The 25,122-nt window shown below is 37.3% G+C and overlaps 1 protein-coding gene across 1 annotated transcript in view; it reads right to left on the bottom strand.

Moving 5' to 3' along the window:
- Nucleotides 1–8,144: 8,144 nt before the first annotated feature.
- The window catches only part of LOC129276545 (serine/threonine-protein kinase PINK1, mitochondrial-like), a 35,940-nt gene continuing 18,962 nt past the window's right edge, over nucleotides 8,145–25,122 (bottom strand). Inside the window, exons 8-9 of the mRNA XM_054912922.2 lie at nucleotides 15,514–15,642; nucleotides 8,145–12,963 (exon numbers count right to left, since the gene is read on the bottom strand). Of these exons, the coding sequence (XP_054768897.2) occupies nucleotides 12,691–12,963; nucleotides 15,514–15,642 (402 nt within the window). The 3' untranslated portion in view covers nucleotides 8,145–12,690. The remainder of the gene's footprint in view (nucleotides 12,964–15,513; nucleotides 15,643–25,122) is intronic.

The raw sequence follows: 25,122 nt of genomic DNA, 5'->3' as shown, positions 1-25,122 counted from the left end.
CAGGTAGTATATTTTTATGTCCTCATATGAAAGAAAAATATAATTTGAAATAAAACTTTTTGGGAAAATGACATTTTAGCCACAATATGTATTGGAGTACATGGAAGAGTAGTCCTTGCCTTACATCACTATGACACCCCATATGCGGCCAATTTGAAGTCTCCATGGGTATAGTGATTACCAATATTTACAACTTTAAAAAATCATAACTTTCTTGTTGTTTGTCCAATATTGTTCAAACTTTCACCTATCAACTTGTCTCATTTTTCTTCTTCTTATAAAAACAAGTTTTTATTTGGGTTGGATTCCCCTTTAATCATGAAACAAGTGGAACGCCTCTGGCAGTCTCGTCTGCATTACGCGAGTAGCAGTGTTGACTTTGAAAACGACGATTGAATAATTATTCATAAAAACACCATATGTCTAGGCCTCATTGCCCCCATTTTTAGTTGTTAATTATAGATATAATAGTCTGGGTTATAATTGAGCAGGGTGCCACAAGGAAAAGGAGAAATTTTCATAGAGTGCTTCTCGACCAGTTTCTTACGCTGAATATGAATATAATTATGATCGTAACCAGGCTGTATCCTGAATTTTTTTTCAAAATGACCGCGAAATGTTCAGAACATTTGAATTTTCTCGCATAGATTTTGACATAAACATTCAATTACCCTAAAATTAGTGTCATATGAAAGAAAAATAAATTTCCTACAATTTGGTACTATTTATGGGGGATAAGTAGGTCATTTGGCTGAGATTTTTTTTAGCAGAAAACTGCATTTTTTTGTAACCCCCCCCTAAATTGAAAAATTTGCAAAATTTTACACAATTCTAAGAAAAATTCATCAATTACCTTGAAATGTTCCAACTCTGCATCATTCTTTTTAGCAAATTTATAAGGTATCAAACTTGAATACTCAAATTTCAGAAATGTCGCCTTTCGTATACTAATACGTATAACATGTATAATGTATAGTTAAAAATTAAATGCAATTATCTTTTTAACCACTTAGAGAGTTCAAGAGTAGGCTTTTCTCTATCAGCTACATAAAAAAAATGTTGGCACATCGAGGCATAACCCTCTCAGGGGGGGGGGGTGTCGAAGCCACCCCCGCCCTTGACCATATCATGTCGTTGTATATTGCCTATTTATTGGGGAAAATCACTATTTTTTGGAGCACCCATTGAGGCAAAAGGCATTTCTGCTATACAGTACAGCCACTTTAATTACTTTGAAACCACTTGGAGAGGAAATAGTAGGTTTTGTTCTACCAGCTACATCTAAAGAAGTGTCACATCGAAGCCAACCCCAATCGGGGGGGGGGGCTGTGGAAGTCACCCCTCCCCCTTTTGCTTATTGCCAATTAATTTGGAAATTACCATTTTGGACCAAACATTGAGGCCAAAAAGCGTTTGTGCTTTGCTGTACACCCATTTTATTGATTTGATACCACTGAGAGAGGAAAAGGAAAATTTTGTTCTACTAGCTACATATATAAATAAGTGCTGGCACATCGAAAACTAACCCTCTCAGGGGCCGCCTAAGTCACCCCCCCTTATATTGCCTATTTATTGGAAATTTCACCATTTTAAATCACCCATCGAGACAAAAAAATTTCAAATTTTTCAATTTAGGGGGGGGGTTACAAAAAAATGCAGTTTTCTGCTAAAAAAAATCTCAGCCAAATGACCTACTTATCCCCCATAAATAGTACCAAATTGTAGGAAATTTATTTTTCTTTCATATGACACTAATTTTAGGGTAATTGAATGTTTATGTCAAAATCTATGCGAGAAAATTCAAATGTTCTGAACATTTCGCGGTCATTTTGAAAAAAAATTCAGGATACAGCCTGGTTACGATCATAATTATATTCATATTCAGCGTAAGAAACTGGTCGAGAAACATTGAGGCAATGTTGGGTCCAAAGTGGTGGATTTACAAATAAATTGGCAATGAGCAAAAGGGGAAGGGGTGACTTCCACAGCCCCCCCCCCTCCCGAGAAGGGTAGGCTTTGATGTGCCACTTCTTTAGATGTAGCTAGCTGGTAGAATAAAGCCTATATACTCTTTTCCTCTCCAAGTGGTTTCAAAACAAAGTGGTTGTATTATATTGCAGAAATGCCTTTTGCCTAATGGGTGCTCAAAAAAAAAGTGATTTTTTTTTCTTCAAATAAATAGGCAATATACAACAAATTATATAGCCAAGGGCGGGGGGTGGTGACCCCCTGAGATGGTTAGGGCTCGATGCGCCAATATTTTTTGTTTTTGTGAAGCTGATAGAGAAAAGCCTATATACCGATACTTTTAAATCTCCAAGTGGTTACAAACCGGAGATAATTGCATTTAATTTTTAACTATACATTTGTACATATTATACATGTTATACGTTTTAGTCTACGGAAATGCATACAAAAAGCGACATTTCTGAAATTTGAGTATTTAAGTTTGATACCTTATCAATTTGTTAAAAAGAATGATATAGAATAGGAATTTCATCCACATGGTAATAGTATATCTCAGCCAAATGGCCTACTTATCCCCTATAAATAGTAGCAAATTGTAGTAAATTTATTTGTCTTTCATATGACACTAATTTTGTGGCAATTGAATGTTTATGTTGAAATCTATGTAAGAAAATTCAAATGTTCTGAAAATTTGGTGGCCATTTTGAAAAAAGCGCCCTCACAGGTTAATTTTCAGGATACCGCCTGGTTACCTCATATTCATATTCAGCATAAAAAAATGGTCTCGAAGTACTATATGAAAATTTCTCCTTTTCCGTGTGGCACCTTGCTCAATTATATAACCCGGACTATAAACTGAGTTCCCAAAAGAAACTTACCAAACTTCACAAGTGCACTACACCAATTCAACTCGGTCAAATGAACACAATTTTGACACAAGCTATATAGCTTCAATCATCTTTACTAAGCACGTGTCAATAATTAAGAGATTGGTTTAATCACCAAGAGGCAGTAGCCCCTCACATCATGGTTCCAAAATCCATAGTAACAAAATGGCAAAAGAAAGACCAATGAAAATGAGATGGGATTAAACAAACTTGCCAGTTTATGAAGAAGTCACAGGAAGTTAAAATTAACATTTTGACCCGGGGGCCACTTCCACTGACGAGTGGATACCATGCGCGACCATGGGGTCTCGAAAAGCACCCTAAACACGTATTTTGCATATTCTGAAAATGCACCCCTTAACAAGTATTGGCGTGTGAAACCCTACCCTTAACAAGTATTGGAAACATAACGATACTCTTGGTACGGAGCCCGGGAAGGGACATGGTAAAAATATTTTTATCTCGTTAAAACGACATAGTATCTCGTTTTAATGAGATAGTATCTCGTTTTAATGAGATAGTATCTCGTTTTAATGAGATAGTATCTCGTTTTAATGAGATAGTATCTCGTTTTAATGAGATAGTATCTCATTAAAACGAGATACTATCTCATTAAAACGAGATACTATCTCATTAAAACGAGATACTATCTCATTAAAACGAGATACTATCTCATTAAAACGAGATACTATCTCATTAAAACGAGATACTATGTCGTTTTAACGAGATACTATCTCATTAAAACGAGATACTATCTCATTAAAACGAGATACTATCTCATTAAAACGAGATACTATCTCATTAAAACGAGATACTATCTCATTAAAACGAGATAACTATCTCATTAAAACGAGATACTATGTCGTTTTAACGAGATACTATCTCATTAAAACGAGATACTATCTCATTAAAACGAGATACTATGTCGTTTTAACGAGATAACTATCTCATTAAAACGAGATACTATCTCGTTTTAACGAGATAAAAATATTTTTACCATGTCCCTTCCCGGGCTCCGTATCTTGGCAAGTATTCCCTGAATTGAATCCCTAAACAAGTACAGCGATATTTCAGTTGTTATGCCACGGACGACGTCGGTCGTCGGTTTTACCTACATCATTGAGTTTAGTACAGCCCCACCTCATGCACCTCGCGCAAATTGTACTCTAAACACGTAGTGTTGACTCTCTGGGCAAAAAGTACATCCTTTATAGAACAGTTTAGTCTTAATTTTTTATACCCTCGCAAATTTGACCCTAAACACGTAGCTCTTCTAGCGAAAATAGATACCCTTTTTTCATTATTTTGGTGTTTTTGACACCCTTATTACGTTACGTACGTAACGTGCCCTATCTTGAAAAAGACATCCTTTTTACGTGTTTGTTTTTTTCGCGTGTGGTATCCACTCGTCAATGTAAGCAGCGGCGTAACAGGGGTCGGTGGCTAGGGGGGGGGGGAGCAAGAGCCAAAAATTTCCCGGTCATATAGCATACTAGCCTCGTACTAGTGAGAGTGGGTCATATCATTGTATGAACAGGCGCAATGGTGTAATGAGGCGACGATTTTGAGAGTGCCAGATATTGCGTATCGAGCAGAATTTATCTTTTTTTTTTAATGTTGCGAGCGAGCAAAAATTTTGACATTTTTAATACAAAAATTCGATTTTGTGATAGATTTTGACATGATATTCAGATAATATATTTCAATCTTATCTCTTTCCATTCTTTTGTGGTCTGTACGCCACTGTGAACAGGATTTTTGCGGCAGTAGCGTGAAGAGTAAAAAAAAAAAAAAAAAAAAAAAAAAAAACGAGGGGAACAGTATGGCGCATGTGCTAAAAAGCTACTTAATATAAATCCCTAGCGGGCGAAGCGAGCTAGAAAAAAAATCACCTTTTCATGAGAAACTAACTTTGAGATATTTTTGACATTATATATATTCAGTAAATAAAATCATAGTCCTACACTTTTCCTTTGCTTTTCTTTCCTCCTTTTTTTTTTCTTGTTTGCAGAACTTTTGGGGGCCATGGCCCAACCCTTCCATACTCATATACGGCAGTGCTATGCGGTTGGGGTCTTGGGCAGAGCCCCCGGAACTTTTTTATATTAAAGCCATTTAAACCTCGCAGATTGCCGCTATTTCTAATCAAATCGCGGGTATATACAGGATATAGCTTTTACACAGCACATTTATTCAACCCAGTTGAGTAATGAACCAAATATTTTGAGAAGGCAAAACATAGCAATCTGGGAAAATTTGTAAAAAGTCGCCAGCAAGCAAAGCGAGCTGGAAAAAAAATCAATTGCCTATTGAAATTGAATTCTAATTAGGTGATAGATTTTTCCATTATATTCAGCAAATAACAAATTTCATTGTTTCCATTCGTTTCATTACTTTGTCTCCTATAATTTCTTTTATTTCCCCTGAGGTGTGGAACCAGGCCCCCACACATGTACGCCAGTGATTGAATGAAAAGCTTAATGTAGGAAGGGTCCCTACAGGGGGCGTTGGCGTTATAGAGCCATTTGAATGTTAGGCCTATAGATGAAGAGCCCCTATTGCGAGGGGTCTGGGGCAAAGCCCTGGTAGCTTTTTTGCATAAAATTTAGCAAGCTTATATAGCACAATGTTGGATGCTTGCAGTCCATCTTTCTACCCGCTCTTTATTTTCAATCCTCGGCAGCCCGGTCGTGTTATTAATAGTTTTTTTTTCTTGTTCTTTGTTTTCCAAGTTAGCTTTTGACTAATTCCATTCAACCTTCATTTCTCGCTATTGTTTGCCATTTTGTCATCTTTAAATTTATTTCCCATCATGCTATTGCTTTCCATAGGCCTATTTCGGAATGATTTGTTCTTTCTCAAATGTTCTTCTTTCGTTCCTTTTCCCGCTTTCCTTCCTTTTCCATTAAAAAAATGATAATTTCTTCGTTTTCTTTTGATTTTTCCCTTTCCTCCTTTCCCTTTCCTTCCCCCTTCCCTTTCTTCCCCCCTCCCTTTTCTTTCCCCCCGTTTATTATTTTCCGGGTGAAATCCGCCAATGGGGGGCAGCTTGCCCCCCTGCCCCCCGCCTGTTACGCCACTGAATGTAAGTGGCCCCCGGGCATTTTAAACACACCTATTGAGGTCGAAAAAACATAATGCATGAATGGACTCAAGAGCAGTTAAGCAAAGAATGAACATTTGTTGAAGACTGAAACTGAGACTTTTGTGACTTTGAATTCCGGAACCAACTGCTTTGAGGGGCTACAGCTTCTTTGATTTTCACGGGGATTTTCATCAACTCGTTCCTACGTACCACTGGGGTCGTGACCCCTAGCAGGGCATGTCCTTCTTGCCCCCTTTTAAACCAGATGCAGCATAGCATACAGTTTACAGACAGTACGTGTCTTTCCATACCTGGGGCCCCGTAACACAAAGGTTAGCGCGGGGTTAGCGATTAATTGCTATATGAAATGACCTATCAAGATCATTGTTACATGAGTGACTAGGAACCAATCAGAAATGTTCTTTCAACTTGGCCATTAATTGCTAACCTTTGTGTTACGGGGCCCTGGCCTGAGCATAGAGCTCGATGGGTTAAAGGGGAATTAGTTCAACCTAAAAAAGGTTTATTGTAAAAAATAATAGAATAAATAAATAAAAATATTACCGAAGGTTTGAGAAAATCCATCAAAGAATTTAAAAGGAAGTTATCAGAATTTTAATAATTTGATTTGTGACATAGAGAATGGTAAAAAATCAATGAAATGCAATTTTGTGAGAAAATTGCAAATATTTTTTACTCTACCTTTTGTATATCAATAGAAAAATTAACACTCAGTCATGAAAAGAAAAGAAAAATAAGTCATCAGGACCCATAAAAAAATGAAATTCATGCATTCTATATTACATAACATATGGGGCAGCAGCTCGTTTATGCATCACAAATCCAAAACTTTAAATTCTAATAACTTTCATAATCTTTAGCGGATTTTTCTCAAACCTTAACCAATGTTTCTTATTATTTTTTAGATTTTTACACCAAACTTTTCTTCAGGGTTACCATACCCTTTAACACTGACAGATCCATGGGAGGCACAGCCGGTTCGTGCCCCCCCCCCCCTTTGAGAGGCACAATTAAAATTTGTAATGTAAAAATGCCATTAAAACACAATCGTGCCCCCCCCCCCTTGAAAATGAGGATTTTTTTTTTGCTTGTCAATCGGGAAAGTGTAACCCCCTTTTGAAAAATCCTGGATCCGCCCCTGTCCTTTGATATAGTTGTCTTCACTTTGCCATAACACATACAGCATGGGAAATGATTATTAGAACATATAGAATGGGAGCATGGTACCTTGATCAAATAATTATTAACCAAACTGCAGTTTGAAGTCATTGCCTAGCACTATCTTTTTTAACATGAGCAGTAAACTCACTTGTTTCTGTGTAATATAATAATATAATATAGGGTATTTATATTGCGCACATATCCACCTTGTTAGGTGCTCAAGGCGCTCCTATATTACCCGGCTAAGCTAGGCGTTCATAGCGCACACAGCTTTTTAAGGAATTACTTCCTACCGGTACCCATTTACCTCACCTGGGTTGAGTGCAGCACATTGTGGATCAGTTTCTTGCCGAAGGAAATTACGCCATGGCTGGGATTCGAACCCACGACCCTCTGTTTCAAAGTCCGAAGACTAATCCACTGGGCCACAACGCTCCACGTGTATGTTAAATGTTGCAATTAAAAAGTTGTGAAAAATTGCACCATGAAATAATTTTCTATAGCTTAAAAAAGTGGACAATAAAGTGACCAAAAAAAAATTCCAAATTTTATTCTATATACTACCTGTGTTGCAATAAATACCCATAACTTCAAAATTCAATATTTCAGTCATAGATGAGTTCAAGTTAATTTTTTTCTTCAAAAATCAGACATATGAATACAAATCAATGCTCAGATGATACAAAAAGATACATGATATATATAAGGATTTCTAGGACCCCTAATAAGCAAATATTGTGAGTGGGGCCCTACGTTAAATGAGATGTAAATAATGAAGGAAAATACATGATAAGCAAAGATGAACTGGGTTTAAAAAAATCAAAATTTACAAGGGCATTGCACAAATTCCACTCAGTCAAAATGAACAATATTTTTACACAGGCTAGATTCAATAATCTTTACAAAGCACATGTCAATAATTGAGAGATTGGTTCAATCACAGAGGCTATACAGCCTCCGCATTGATTGGTTTCAGAATCCAAAGTCACAAAATGACAAAAGAAAGACCAATGAAAATGAGATGGGTTTAAACAAACTTCCCAGTTTATTACACATGTCCTTCACAGGCATGTTCAGGTGATTGGCTCAATCACAAAGAAGCTACAGGAAATGAACATAAAAATCTGAAATGACTGGACCAATCACACAGCCTCACACACACACCCTGGGGATGTCCCAACTAAGCAGGGGATAATATGAACATGGTGTGCGTCATAAGGCGGTGTTGCACTAGTCTGCAGGCACAGACCCTGATTGGAACTTTGATCAACAAGTGTGCCTCCACATAAAGACTAGCACATACAAAACTTGCTGTTAGTACACAAGGCATGAGTAGGCTGCACATTCAGACCCTTAATTCGAGCGAAGGGTTTGCCCAACAGACTAGTGTTGCACCAGCCCGAGATTTTAGCCCGATCGGCCCTCTTCGCGATTAACGAAACCCCGTCTCCACCATTGCAAAAAAAGCAATTCCTGTTCGAGCGAGACACCGATGCATTATGATCTGACGCCGTTGATAAATAATCCTGAATGCGTCCGCACCTGCGAATTAGCGGGATAATTCGTAAAATAGCGCGCTATTTTGCAAATAATCCCAAGTTGACTTGGGATTGCGATCTTGAGATTAATCCTACGAACGAGCGCGATAATTGCATTTCCATTACAAATAATCCCGAGGTTGTTCAGATCGGGATAATTTTCGGGATCAGAAATAGCACGCTAATTTGAAAACTCGGGCTGGTGCAGACGGCCCTAGTGTGTATCTCACTCAGCCACATTATCTGACCAATGTGATGATGCATTATATACAGCATGCAACTGAAATTAAGTGTGTCACACATGCGTCTTTTTGAAATGTCCCATTGGATGAAATACAGATGAAAAATGGAATTTACTGCTTTCGCTTCATTTTAAACTATTTAAAATCCCATGGGACAGGTTTTCATTTCAAATGCTATGCCCTGCTTGGTACCATGATTGCTTCACCCTTTTTCTTTTTTGATAATTGAAATCAATGTAAATAAATGTTGGCAAACAAACTGAACAGGACTACACACTGTATGGCAGTGAGTCCATACTTCGCGCGTGTCCATACTTCGTGGACGGTCATTATCTCAAAAACTAGCCGATATCCTTAAAATCTGACATCATCAACGTGAAAAGCGACCTAAAATTACCCTTTGGTGTAAGTTTCTTTAGGATGAGTTCAGTAATCATGAAAATATTGACAAAAGATCGGCAAATTTGTCACCGTTGGCGCCCGTTTTGAAGAAATCTGATATTCTCAACAAGCATCACGATATCACCATTTTGCAAGCAGAAATCATCAAAAATGTGAGTTAAATGTGGTACTAACTGATTCTATAGCATTTTGCTGTCAATCTGGTATAAATATTTCACTTTTTGAGCTTGAGTTTTTGTTTAAATCTCCACAAAAACTTTGGTCCGCGAAGTTAGGTCACACTTTTCAGAACGGTTTTCCAGCACAGCGCGCATTCGCCGATCGGAATAGAATTTTGAGATAGCGATACCGGCGAAACCCCTTGACCTACTTTACATTTTCGTCCATGATTTTATAGTTTAGGATCTTGCATGCCGTCAATGTGGTAAATATTTCTTGAATTGGTTTTGTATAAATTATGAATATTTTGTGAACAAATTTAAGCCTGATGAATATTTTTTAAAAGTCCGCGAAGTTTGGACACCCCATCATACACCTATATACTAGTACATCAAGTGTTTGGCAGTGCTTCCTAAAGCCCCTTTCACAATTTGTGGTATGACTGCTTACGACCGTTGCGGTTCTGTGCAACATATATTGTGACCAAATGATCGCAAACGATCACACAAGCAATTGTGAAAGCCCCTTACAAGTGCTAATCTTGTTTAATATCATCATCATTGAATTATTTGGCCTTAAATGAAAGAACAAATGACGTTTGAAATAATGATTTCCTAATTAAGTCCTGTTCTCATGATTCAAGCCCAGCCATGTCAGCTGCACCTCACTCCGCTGTTACCCGGCCTGGCCCGGCTGATGTTGTTTAGATTCCAGTACTAATGACAATCTCAATTTTCAATCAATATTGTCAATTTTTTCTCAAAATCACTGCTTTGATGGAAGTAAAATTCAACAATAGCTTACGCATGGTCCGTATACACCTCGCTGTGTATTATCGCATTAGCCTCTTGATAGGATGGTATATTTTGGCCATTTTTAATGTTAAATGAAAGCCAATCGTCGACAAAATTATAAACTGAAGTGTTTGACTAAATATCTATAATTAGGTGATCTGTCAATCGACAGATCAACTCTTAATTTCGTACGAATTTTCTTTTTTATTTATTTATTATTTTTCTTTATTTTCCGCCCTTTTCTTGTTAGCACAAAATCTCCAAATCTACATCGTCAATTATCTTCAAAATATCATCAGATATGAGGACTTATCATGTGATGTGTATAAAGCAAGTTCAAGGTCAAAAGGTCATCATGACGTCATCTAGACGCCATTTTGTAAAATCACAGTTTCAATCATATCTTCATTATCAATTATCAAAAATTAACCATATTTACATCACATTAACTTCAGGTCAAGGGTCAACTGTCCATGTCATCAAAGGTCATGTAAAGGTCACGACGTGCGCGTACGCGCGCGTCAAAATTTTAAAATGCTCAAAATCACTTTTTGACCAAAGTAGAGTACGAATCAGGTCATTTTAAGCATTTCAAAAATTTGCGCGCGCACGGTTACACGCGCGTTCTCGCGCATAACGGCACTATACAACATAGGATCGGCATTTTTTTAAATACCAATGCATTGATAATATAATTCTGAGTAATTTGATACCTTGATCAACCTTCTACGACAAGTAATAACGGAATTAGCCTCCATCAAAGTTTACAGCACGCATGCGCGCACGCACTAACCATAGACAATATATGTGCAAAAACATGCCTATACAAAACTCATTATAGCATTTCAGGTAAACAATTGACCCCCAATTTTTTTTTCATATTCGAATAGAGTATGGATGGGATATATGATTTCATGTCACATTTGACCCGAAATTTTATCATGACGTCATCAAAATGGCGTCGGAACTCAAAATTCCCATTTTGCTACTTATGACGTCATCATAATTATGCAAATTTGACTCTAACTCCATAAATATGGGTCAATTTTCGCTCAGTTTTTTATATATTGTAGCTGAGGACTCACTCTATCTAATGAGTTGGCATTTTTACATTTTAAGGAACGGATTATCCCTGAAAATGTCGATTTATAGGGGTTAGTCATTTTCGCTCATTTTGTGTGCAATCTCTATGGGAAATGACTTTTTCTCAAAACTGGACTTTACATTCCTCTATTTCACGAGCCATATCTCCATTTCTTTTTGTCGGTTTTCTCTGAGTTTGGAGTATGTTGTAGCTGAGATTGTAAGCTATCGCAAATGTGGTCTCCATTTTCCGATCAGATGCCGGGATCATGCCCGTATTTCACTTGCAAAATTGGATTGAGATCCTCTCAATTTGCTTATGTGTAAAGTCTATGGGAAATAGTGCTTATGTGTAAAGTCTATGGGAAATAGTGTAGCTCAGTTGATAAGGCATCAGACTTGCGTTCTTAGGGTCGAGGGTTGGAACCCAGGGGTGAACATGAGATTTTTTTTTTTTTTTTTCTTTTCAACATTTCACAAATGGTCCTTCATGACCATTACAAGGTATATAACATTGCACAATAAAATAGTTTTAAAAATCCTTTTAATATAACATGTACATATACCATGTGTATCATTTACACCTATTTTCCAAAGTTTCTCATTTCTCTCTTTTCAAGAGTATTCATCATGTTCTTTTTGTAATAAAAGTTTAGTTTTCAATATGATCATCGTATTGATGTCAATAAACATGCTGATTGTCTTCGTGATCATGAAATCAGAGACAGATCACCTAATTCGTCCTCATGACAAATTAAAATTCTAGTTGACATTATTTTCTAATGTCACCTGATATTTAAAAACCCTTGCTTTTCAAATCACACGACTTGAAGCCGGTATTTCGGCTTTTCGGGTATATGCATATATGCATATACACGGTGAAGCCGGTATTACAGATTTTTGGGTTCAAAGGGTTACGATTTTAAAAAAAATTTTGGATAACCTGTTTCATTCTACATATCAACGAGACCAATGTCCTCACACAACAGTGTGCAGTTAAATTATTCATGGTGTTCGTAGAACATTTTTCTACAATTGATTCCATTGACTACAATGTACAATCAATCGTGAAAATCAAGCGTACGATCAATCAAGTCCTGTGATATTACAATTTGTCAAATTTTACAACAAATATTGATATTCGTCTTCCAACATATGTCCTGGTGGGAAGCTATCTTCAATACATTTCATTGTTAAATGCATAATGAAAAAAGTAGAAATTATTACGTGTTTCTAACATTATTATTATCATCATTACTGGCAAAATATATTGCTGGATTTGTATAATGTTAGATGCACAAGATTCGGACTGTCACTAAGAGAGGCATCAAAAGTAAAACACCTGAAAACTCAAACAGCGACGGGGTTCAAGTCCAAAGTGTACTGATATTGTCTTGTCATCAGATCCGCCAGCTGTGCTGTTCCCGTAGTTCTGGCAGTGAAGAGAGGTCGAACCCTTTCAATAAGGCATTGTGTTGCATCGATCAGACTATCTGTAGCGACACGATTCAAGAACGTCTCTACAAGATTCTCTTCGACTCTTTCCCACGTACCACTGGGGCCATGACCCCTAAAAGGGTGTGTCAATGCTGTCCCCTTTTGAACCTGATGCAGCATACAGACCTGGGAAATTGAGAGAATCAAAGATTATACTCTGGCACTGGTAACAACAGGAAAAAACTGTTAACAGAATTGAAGAACATTTGCACAGAATTACAAAAATAAAATAAACAAATAAATGACATCTGCCAAACAATTTTCAGGAAAATGTATAACTACAGAGTAATGAGCAACTGAAATCAGAAAATTAATAATAATAATAATAATAGCCAATTTTTATATAGCGCTTTTCCCAGAGTGGCTCAAAGCACGTTACAGCATATTATTACCCCGGTCATTGGATTCATTTCAATCCCACATGTAAAGTGCACAATTTCCACTCCCTGGGGAGCATTCCTTGCATTCATCGCAGCCTCATTATGGCGCTGGCAAAATCAAACATACAATATCTTTCACATCCTACCGGGTACCCATTTAGCACCTGGGTCGAGAGTGGCAAAGTGTGGATTAACGCCTTGCCAAAGGACGCTAGACCGCGGTGGGATTCGAACACACGACCCTCTGTTTACAAGGCGAGAGTCAGAACCACTACACCACGGCTTAAAAAAATTACTGAAAAAATGCTTATCCATTTACAGTGTAGTCCCACATGTTATTACCTGTTAGCTACACCAAGAAAAGCATGTGACAATGAAACGAATAAACTTTCAAGCAAGCCTGAATTGTTTTGATTAAACTTTGCTGTTCCAAATCAGCATTCTGGCATATGATAAATACTTAAGGAGTGATACCAAACATTTCCTATTGAAATGATCTTTATATACCAGAGCTCAAATTTAGCTTTAAACAACAGAACATGTGTTTTATTAGAGTATAACTGATCATGGGGCTGATTTCAATGACTGATTGCATAGAATATTGTGTATGATCAATTGTAAAAATTAACCCCACTTTCAATGGCAAAGCTTCATGTGACCCTGCCTTCATGGAGAAACTTACATCAGGGGCCATTAACATAAAGCATAGTAATTGATCGTGGATCTGATTTCAATGACTGATTGCATTGAATATTGTATATGATCAATTGTAAAAATGAGCCCCACAATCAATGGCAAAGCTTTATGTTATGGGGCCCAGGCTTGAAGATATGTGACTACCCTGTCTTAATGGAGAAACTTACATCAGGGACCGTTAACATAAAGCATAGAGATTGATCGTAGATCTGATTTCAATGACTGATTGCATTGAATATTGTTTATGATCAATTGTAAAAATGAGACCCACAATCGATGGCAAAGCTTCATGTTATGTGTCCCAGGCTTGAAGATATGTGACCCTGTCTCAATGGAGAAACTTACATAAGGGACCGTTCACATAAAGCATAGAGATTGATCATGGGCTTATTCCTATGATTGATTGGATTGACTATTGTGTATGATAAAATGTAAAATTGAGTCACACAATCAATGGCAAAGCTTTATATTATGGGTCCCAGGCTTGGAGATATGTGACCCTGTCTCAATGGAGAAACTTAAATCAGGGGCCGTTAACATAAAGCATAGAGATTGATCATGGGCTGATTTCAGTGACTGATTGCATTTAATATTGTATATGATCAGTCGTAAAAATGAGCCCCACAATCAATGGCAAAGCTTCATGTTATGGGTCCCAAGCTCGAAGATATGTGACCCTGTCTTAATGGAGAAACTTTCATCAGGGGCCGTTAACATAAAGCATAGAGATTGATCATGGGCTGATTTCAATGACTGATTGCATTGAATATTGTGTATGATTACTTGTTAACATGAGCACCACAATCAATGGCAAAGCTTCATGTTATCGGTCCCAGAATTGAAGATATGTGACCCTGTCTTAATGGAACAAGTGGTATGCCTCTGGCGGTCTCACCTGCATCACGCGATTCAATATAGCAGCAGTGCTGATTTTGAAAACTACTATAACTCGCACAAGATGTTCAGTGATACTTGGTTACTCTTATTTCCACGTTTTATGAACTAGACCAATACACTTACAGAGATATGATGGTAATTCAACAAATACCCCCAACGTGGCCAAAGTTCATTGACCTTACATGACCTTTGACCTTAATCATGTGACCTGAAACTTGCACATGATGTTTAGTGATACTTAATTACTATTATGTCCAAGTTTCATGAATCAGATCCATAAACTTTCAAAGTTATGATGGTAATTCAACAGATACCCTCAATTCGGCCAAAGTTCATTGACCCTAAATGACCTTTGACCTTGGTCATGTGACATGAAACTCAGGCAGGATGTTCAGTAATACTTGATTAACCTCATGGCCAAGTTTCATGAACTAGGTCCATATACTTTCTAAGTTATGCTGTCATTTCAAAAACTTAACCTCAGGTTAAGATTTAGTGTTGACGCCGCCGCCGTCGGAAAAGCGGTGCCTATAGTCTCACTCTGCTATGCAGGTGAGACAAACACTTACATCAGGGGCAATTAAAATTAAGCACGCCACATGGAATATCATAACCCCATGGAATGCTTTGTAAATGACTGGGATGCTATAGTATTCATATAAATTTTCGAAAGTGACTTCATCCCAGCATCCCCATTCTTTACCTTGATAATCCAGACAGACAGCTCATCGTTGACAGAAGACTGGCCTTGACAAAGCCGAACGAGACTGCTTACTGATGGTTGCCACAGAAACAGATGCAGGATGTTTGCAGCTACCTGAGCTGATGGTCGCTAGAAGAAAAAAAAAGAAAAAAATACTACTAATAATAATAGTAATACTACTACTGCTACTACTACTACTACTAATAATAACTAGAGATGCTCGGCGGGTCGCGCGGCCGAGTATACATGTATCCCCCGAACCCACCGCGTCAACCGTCATTGCAATATATAGAGCTCACACAGAATTGGACAAATAAATACAATCATTATGGCGACAATGACCCTGCCCAAATTTTGCCTGTGGGTACCAAATTTGATGACAATAATATGACGTAGCAGTGTGACTCTGCAGAAGCTAAAATATTGCCCAGTATCACCTGTTGGGGAATAAAATTATAGAGTAATCTGGATACATTTTGTAAACCTAACCCTAAGACCCCCCACCAAAAATGATAGGCATCTTCGCTTCACCTTCTAATATTGCTTCTGTGTGCCAACTGTTCTGACAAACTGGAAAAAAAGCAGATGTTACAGGTTTTACCAAACTTTCCACCAAAATATGGTTACCATGGCAACCATGTCTCCACCCACTCCAAAATCATTAGGCGGCTTTGCTTTACCATAATGGACCTTCATGACAAATTTGAAGATAATTGGAGAAGAGATGCAGCCAGTAGAGCACTCACAAGGAAATCTCTTCTATTTCCACAAAAACTCTTGTTCCCATGGCAACCATGTCTCCACCCACTCCAAAATCATTAGACGGCTTTGCTTAACCATAATGGACCTTCATGCCACATTTGAAGATGATCGGAGAAGAAATGCAGCTAGTAGAGTGCTCACAAGGACATATCTGCTATTCAACAAAACTCTTGTTCCCATGGCAACCATGTCTCCACCCACTCCAAAATCATTAGGCGGCTTTGCTTAACCATAATGGACCTTCATGCCACATTTGAAGATGATCGGAGAAGAAATGCAGCTAGTAGAGTGCTCACAAGGACATATCTGCTATTCAACAAAACTCTTGTTACCATGGCAACCATGTCTCCACCCACTCCAAAATCAATAGGCCGCTACGCTTTCCCATAATGGACCTTCATGCCACATTTGAAGATGATCGGAGAAGAAATGCAGCTGGTAGAGTGCTCACAAGGACATCTCTGCTATTTCCACAAGGCAAAAGCAATATTGTGTCTCGCCCATTTATGAAAATAACCAGGGGAGTGTTTCATGAAAGGACTTGTCGGACGTTTTATCCGACAAGTCCCATTTTATCCAACAGTCACCATAGGAACAGTGCTTCTCAGCCAATCCGAATCAAGGAAAGATGTCAGACCTGACAACTTGTCGGACAAAAATGTTGATGAAACGGTCCCCAGGAATACCGTGATTTGCGAGGGCATGCAACAGAATTGTATCGAAACTTCATTGTGAAATGACTGGGATGGAATATTACTTGTCATAAGAGCCTTGCACATAAACTTTAATGTTGACCTTAAAATGACCTTTGACCTTACCATGTGATCTCCGACTGCAGCATAACATGCAGGTCGCCTAAGTAAATCTACCATCCAAGTTTGGTTGAAAAGTGACTTACGGTTGCGGAGTTAGGTGTCATAAGAGAGTCTTGGATGTAAACTTTAACGTTGACCTGAAAATGACCTTTGACCTTACCAAGTGACCTCCGACTGCAGCATAACATGCACGTCCCCCAAGTCCATCTACCATCCAAGTTTGGTTGAAAAGTGACTTAAGGTTGGGGAGTTAGGTGTCATAAGAAAGTCTTGCATGTAAACTTTAACGTTGTCCTGAAAATGACCTTTGATCTTACCATGTGACCTCCGACTACAGCATAACATGCAGGTCCCCCAGGTCCCCCAAGTCCATCTACCATCCAAGTTTGGTTGAAAAGTGATTTAGGTTGCGGAGTTAGGTGTCATAAGAGAGTCTTGCATGTAAACTTTAACGTTGACTGGATAATGACCTTTGATCTTACCATGTGACCTCCGACTACAGCATAACATGCAGGTCCCCCAAGTCCATCTACCATCGAAGTTTGGTTGAAAAGCGACTTACGGTTGTGGACTTATGTGTCATTAGGTTTGTAACGGACAGACGACATTTGGATCCCTACCTTTACCTCTGGTGGGCGAGACAAAAACTCTTGTTACCATGGCAACAATGTCTCCACCCACACCAAAATTTATAGGCGGCTTCGCTATACCATACTCTACCTTCATGCCAAATTTGAAGATAATCGGAGAAGAAATGCAACTGATAGAGCGCTCACAAGAAAATCTCTGCAGCGGCGGACGCGGCGGCGGCGGACGCAGCGCGACAAGGCCAAATCCATAGTATCCTCTGAACTCTGTTTGGGGATACAATAATAATGATAATAATAGTAATAGTAGTAATAATAATAGTAATAATGATGGAAGAGGTTCAATGTGGCAAAGGATTGAGTAGAAGAGTAGTAATCGGTTGTATCACGATGGATCAAACGTTGTTGGAGAGCGACGTTTCGCTATATAACCCGTGCCTAGCAGCGTCTTTGTTCATTGCCTGAAGAAGTCTAGCAGCTTGCAGACGAAACGTCGCTTTCCAAAAACGTTTGATCCATCGTGAGACAACCGATTACCACTCTTCTACTCAATCTATTACATGAATACTCTAAGCCCGGAGGGGGATGATCGGTTGAACCGTATCTCCTCCCAGGATCCGCCACGCCAAGGCTCCAAAATCGCACCTGTCACTCTTCACGGACTCGCTGCACTCCCAGCCCATCACGAGCTCGCACCACAAAATCGTAGTCCGATTCTTCCACCGAAAATCCACGTAGACTTGCGTGTTGTAGCCCGACATTCGACCATGACAGACAACAGACGCGTCACTTGGGTCGTCTCGCTCCGAACGCCGCATTCTGATTGGTCAACAGCGGCGCACAGACTTACAACATTCGATATAGCATTAAAAACCCACTTCCAATATGAGAGCGATCTGTGGCGACTTACGATCTGTGGCGACTTACAATGCTTGGCGAGTGCAGGGACCCTGGATCGAACCCGTTGGAACTTTTTTTTTTTCGGGGGGGTGGTGTGGATATATTTTTGCTTTTTCTTTAAATCATATTCCTTCCCCGTTCCTATCCAGCTTTATTCTCTTTTTACTTTCATGTCAATTTCTATTTAGGCCTGTATTATTAAATCATGGAGCTATTAATAACTATGATTAAATCTTACTTCAAGTTCTTGATTACTCTTCTTTGGGCAGGGGTGGGAAGGGAAGTGAGTTAAAGGTCAAGTGCACATCAACAAAAAATCTTTGAATTAATAGAGATATTTCCCTTTTTAACACAAAACAGTTATATACACAAAACAATGGTATGCAAATAGAGTTGATTATGTCACTCACATCACATTACTTTCTAAATTTTGGTTGCATTTTATTATATCAATTTGAGCAAATTTGATATAAAACTCTTCATCGAATCACAATATGTTACATTCATGGAAACTACGAATGTTAATGGAGAATTGAAATCCCTCTCAAAATTTGTTAAAGAAAATGAGAAAATTAAAATAAAATATACATGTCATGTACATGTATCAAACAAAAATACACAAGAAATTCGAGTGTGTGTGTGACATAATCGGTTCTGTAATTTGCACATTGACCAAGATGAGCATATAATTGTTTTGTAAAATAAGGCAAAAATTAGGCAAATTTCTCAATGTCAAAATAGTAATTTTTTAAATTTCAAATCATAGTTCTTATGAAATTTTCTGCAATACTTTATTTTTATTTAAATTCAAATTAATTTTTTGGTGGGGTGGTCTTCTCCTTTACTCTTTGCATGGAATGTAGGGAATGCACATATGCAAATCAGTAATTGGACACATGTTCACTTTCCTTTCATCCAGGCCACTCCCTCACATCCACCAGGTTTACAGTCTTTTAACAAAAATGATGAATTAATTAGAATACCATCACACCATAGCTCCATGATCGCACAACATTCACACAGTGCTTCACTATGATCGCTAACTTCAGTCCATATCGCAACTACGGCTTCTTTGTTTTTTCCCCATTGCTTTCATACTTTTTTTCTTTTTCTTTTATTTTACATTTTTTTCCCTTTGACTCCTTTCACTTTGTTCTTTCTTTTTTTCCTTTAATTTATCCTTTCTCTACCTTTCACTTCTTCTTTCTTTTCTTTCGTCCTTCCTTTCCTTTATACTTCCTTATTATTTTCTTTCTTTAATCCTTTTTTTTTGTGACAAAGGGGAAACAAATAATAATAAGTTAAAAAAAATAAACTTGCGTCATTTTTAAATGTTTTCTTCATTTTTTAATTTTAGGGACCAATATAAATAAAAAACAGTAAAAAAAAATAAATAAAAAAAATTAAAAAGCGGGGGCGATAAAATGAATATCAGCTAATGCAATGAAATACGTTGAACAAGTAAATAAAAGGATTAATGTAAATCCTCCAAAACCAAATACTGTTTAAACTTCCCTTTTTATAGTTAAAATGAGGAGCAATATTTTTAAACCCTACTTTAACTAAATATCATATTCGTCCAACTTCAATAGCATTTTAATTCTCTTATCTGTATTTCTTTTATTAACCATAATCCTATATCTTTATCACTTTTTACTTTCTCACTATTACCTTTAATCAATCATATATTTTTCAAAACAAATTACGACTTCAAATAAAAACCTAACTTTCACATTCCTTTCAAACCACAACCTTCTCTTTAAAAAATCAAATGTTTATTTCTTTCCCTATCTTGAATAAACATGTCAATCTACAACAAATTCTATTAAACTTAATCACACCCCCAAAACCCGTGGAATTTCCACGGGCTCTGCTAGTAGTAATAATAATAATAATAGTAACTAGATTTTAATTCGTCATGCGGACGAATTAGGTGGTCTGTCGTATAGATAGATAAACAGGAAAAAAATATTTAAACAGATATTAGATTGAAAAATAGATACACAAACAGATTTACATAATCAAACAGATACATACAAGAAAGATAATTATATTAGATGGATGGAGTGATGGATGGAGAGATAAATTATAGGTGGTTATATTAATAAAACATAGACATATATAGATAGATATAGAGAGACAGACATATAGATAGAGAGACAGACATATAGATAGATAGAGAGACAGACTTATAGATAGAGAGATAGATTGATAGATATATAGATATATAGATAGATAGAGAGATGATTGGTGGTTATATTAATAAAACATATATAAACATATAGATAGAAAGAGAGACAGACAGATAGATAGATAGACAGATAGATAGACAGACATATATATAGATAGAGAGACAGACATATCATGAAGCTATTACGAGCTATCTCGTAATAGCTTCATGCTGCGTGGTCCTATCGCGTTATGTAAGCGGGCTCTAACTTTCGCCTGGCGGCTCGCCAATTGATGTTAGATATCGTTCCTTCGCCCGAAGGAAGCGATAACAAAGGATTAAGAGAGAAATTGGAAGATGGTTCTCCTTCTCGTGATAGCTTCATGGATAGATAGACAGACATATAGATAGACAAACATATAGATAGACAGAGAGACAGAAATATAGATAGATAGAGAGACAGACATATAGATAGATATATAGATAGATAGATAGATAGATAGATAGATAGATAGATAGACATATAGATAGATACAGAGACAGACATATAGATTGATAGAGATCGAGACAGAGATAGATAGAGAGACAGACATATAGATGAATAGAGAGACAGACATATAGATAGATAGATAGATAGATAGACAGATAGATAGATAGAGAGACAGACAGACAGATAGATAGATAGATATATAGATAGATAGATAGAGACAGGCAGATGGATGGATAGATAGATAGACATATCTAAACAGATAGATACATATATATTAGACAGAGAGAGAGAGAGAGAGATAAACAGACAGATAGATATACAATGTAGGTAGATAGACAGACAGACATATGGATAGATAGAGAGAGAGGGACGTATTCAAACAGAAAGATATATATTAGACAGAGAGATAGATATGTCATGTAGGTAGATAGACAGACAGATAAATAGATATGATATAAAAAAGTAATTATAATCTGTTTTATTTTGCAATATTTTAGCTATTATTTGTTAGAATTCTTATAATTGATCGTGGGCAAGATAGCTAAAAAAAAAAAAAAAAAAAAAAAAATCATGTTCACCCGCGGACTCGAACCCCTGCCTGCATGATGGAATGAGAAGTAAGTCTGACGCCTAACCGATTGAGCTAGAATATTTCCCATAGACTTAACACGTAAGCAAAACACCAGAATCTCAAATCCAATCTTGCAAGTGAATTACGGGCATGATCCCGACATCTGATCGGAAAATGAAGGAATCGCAACCGAAAGCTTAGAATCTCAGCTACAACATACTAAAAGCTCAGGGATAACTAGCAACAAAAATTGGAGATATGGCTTACGAAATAGAAGAATGTAGAATCTAGTTTTGAGAAAAAGTCATGTCCCATAGAGATTACACGCAAAATGAGTAAAAATGACATGCCATTATTATTTGCAATTTTTGAGGATGATTTGTCTATCAAAATGAAAAATAAAGGCAATAACTCAAAAAGAGTAAGAACTAAGCTACAACATATCAAAAATTGGGTGAAAATTGACCAATATTCACGGAGTTAGAGCAAGATTTGCATAATTATAATGACGTCATAATAGGCAAAATGGATTTTTTGAATTCCGACGCCATTTTGATGACGTCATAATATAATTGAGGGTCAAATGAGACATGAAATTATATCTCTAGTTCATACTCTATCAAAATATGAAAAAAAAATTGGGGGTCCCCATGCGTTCTGAAGAGCTACAGCGGATTTTCTATAGGCATGTTTTTGCCCATATATGGCCTATAGTGAGAGCTCGCGCGCACACGTGCTGCAAACTTTAACGGGTGTTAATTTCCTTATTAATGGTCGTAGAAGGTTGATCAAGGTATCAAATTGCTCAAAATTATATGATCAATGCAATGAAATAAAAAAAACGGTGTTTCTGAGTTGCATTCAAGGCGTTACGCGCGGAAACGTTTGCGCGCGCAATTTTTTGAAATGCTTAAAATGACCTAAAACGTACTCTGTTTTGGTCAAAAAGTGATTTTTAGCATTTTAAAATTTTGACGCGCGCGTCGTGACCTTCAGGTGACCTTTGATGACATGACCTGATGACCCTTGATCTGAAGTTTATGTCATGTGAATTTGATTTATTTTTGATAATTGATAATGGAGATATGATTGATAATGTGATTTTACAAAATGGCGTCTAGATGACGTCATGATGACGTCATGACATTAAGATTCTTGCAGAATTGAGGTCTTATTGATGTTGATATGTGGTGATATTTTGATGATTATTGAATATGAACTTTCTGAGATTTGCTGTCCACAAGAAATGGAGGAAATAAAAATAAGAAATAAAAATAAATAAAAATAAAGAAAGAAAATTCGGACAAACATAAGAGGTGATCTGTCATAGACAGACCACCTAATAATAATAACGATAACAATAAAAGCAATAGTAATAGTAGTAGTAGTAATACTAATAACATTAATCTTATACATGAATACTCTAAGCCCCAAGGGGGGTGATCGGTTGAACCGTATCTCTTCCCAGGATCTGCCACGCCCGGGCTTCAAAATCGCACCGCGTGTCGGGCCTTCCACTCTTCACGGACTCGCCACACTCGCAGCCCATGACGACATCGCACAACGAAGTCGTCGTCCGATTCTTCCACCGAAAATCGCCGTAGACTTGCGTGTTGTAGCCCGACATTCAACCATTACAGACGACAGACGCGTCACGTGGGTCGTCTCGCTCCGAACGCCGCGTTCTGATTGGTCAGCCAGCACGGCCGGCTACGTGATATGATTTCGGTACTGGCGTGGGATTCTTTCGATCGTGAAAAAGAGGAGTTTGATGTACGTGTTTACTGATGTGAACAGTGCTTAACAAGAAGTAACGTGTACACTTACGGAGAGGTTGCTAAGCAAGAAGTAAAAAGACGTAAAAAGTAAGTTAAGATTGCATTTTATTTTATTGAAAATATGGCAACCGCACATGACTGCATCACTTATCGAAGTCAACTTCATTGAATTTGCACAGAAATGTACAGTTGACGAGAGCGGTACGTATAAGTTAGATCTACCGCTCCGCACACTGTGTATCAGTGTGACACTCGCTAAAAAAAACATGGCGAGATCTTTGATTTGAATCATGTGTAGATATTTTGGCATTCTGTCACAACTGAAATGCACTTTCGCACCGGGCGATTTTCGCCAATTAATTTTGGCACAATATAATAATTTTATTCCCAAATGTCTAATCAATCCATAACCTGAATTTCAGCCGATCTCGACGCCTTCGTTTGAATTCTCAGTTGGACTTCGCCTTCGCCGTAGTTGCGATATGGACTAAAGTTAGCGATCATAATAATGTGAACCTGTCTCGCGAAGGATGGGGCAGTTTGCGCCGCGCCGCCTGTGTGTCCGCGCGGCAGGTTCACATCATTATGATCGCTAACTTCAGTCCATATCGCAACTACGGCTTCTTTGATTTTGCCCCATTGCTTTCATACTTTTTTTCTTTTTCTTTTTATTTTATATTTTTTCCCTTTGACTCCTTTCACTTTGTTCTTTCTTTTTTCCCTTTTATTTATCCTTTCTTTACCTTTCACTTCTTTCTTTTCTTTCGTCCTTCCTTTCCTTTATACTTATTATTTTGTTTCTTTAATCCTTTTTTTAGTGATAAAGGGGACAAAAAATAATAATAAAAAAAATAAATAAACTTGCGTCTTTTTTAAATGTTTTCTTCCTTCTTTACTTTTTAGGACCTATAGAAATAAAAAACAGTAAAAAAAAATAACAAAAATAAAAGGCGGGAGCTAAAAATCAATATCAGCTAATGCAATGAAATACGTTGAACAAGTAAATAAAAGGGTTAATGTAAATCCTCCAAAACCAAATACTTTTTTAACTTCCCTTTTTATAGTTAAAATGAGGGGCAATATTTTTAAACCCTACTTTAACTAAATATCATATTCATCCAACTTTAATAGCATTTTGATTCTCTTATCTGTCTTTCTTTTATTAACCAAAATCCTAAACTCTTTATCACTTTTTACTTTCTCACTATTACCTTTAATCAATCATATATTTTTCAAAACAAATTACGACTTCAAATAAAACCTAACTTTCACATTCCTTTCAAACCACAACCTTCTAAAATGATCTCTTAAAAAATTCAAGTGTTAATTTCTTTCCCTATCTTGAATAAACCTGTCAATCTACAACAAATTCTATTTAACTTAATCACACCCCCAAAACCCGTGGAATTTCCACGGGCTCTGCTATAGTACTCTAAGCCCAAAGGGGGGTGATCGGTTGAACCGTATCTCCTCCCAGGATCCGCCACGCCCGGGCTTCAAAATCGCACCGCGTGTTGGGCCTTCCACTCTTCACGG

The sequence above is a fragment of the Lytechinus pictus genome, chromosome 14, assembly GCF_037042905.1.
Source record: "Lytechinus pictus isolate F3 Inbred chromosome 14, Lp3.0, whole genome shotgun sequence".
NCBI classification, from domain to species: domain Eukaryota; kingdom Metazoa; phylum Echinodermata; class Echinoidea; order Temnopleuroida; family Toxopneustidae; genus Lytechinus; species Lytechinus pictus.
Note: the sequence above shows the minus strand (reverse complement) of the source record. Positions and strands in the feature narration are given on the sequence as shown.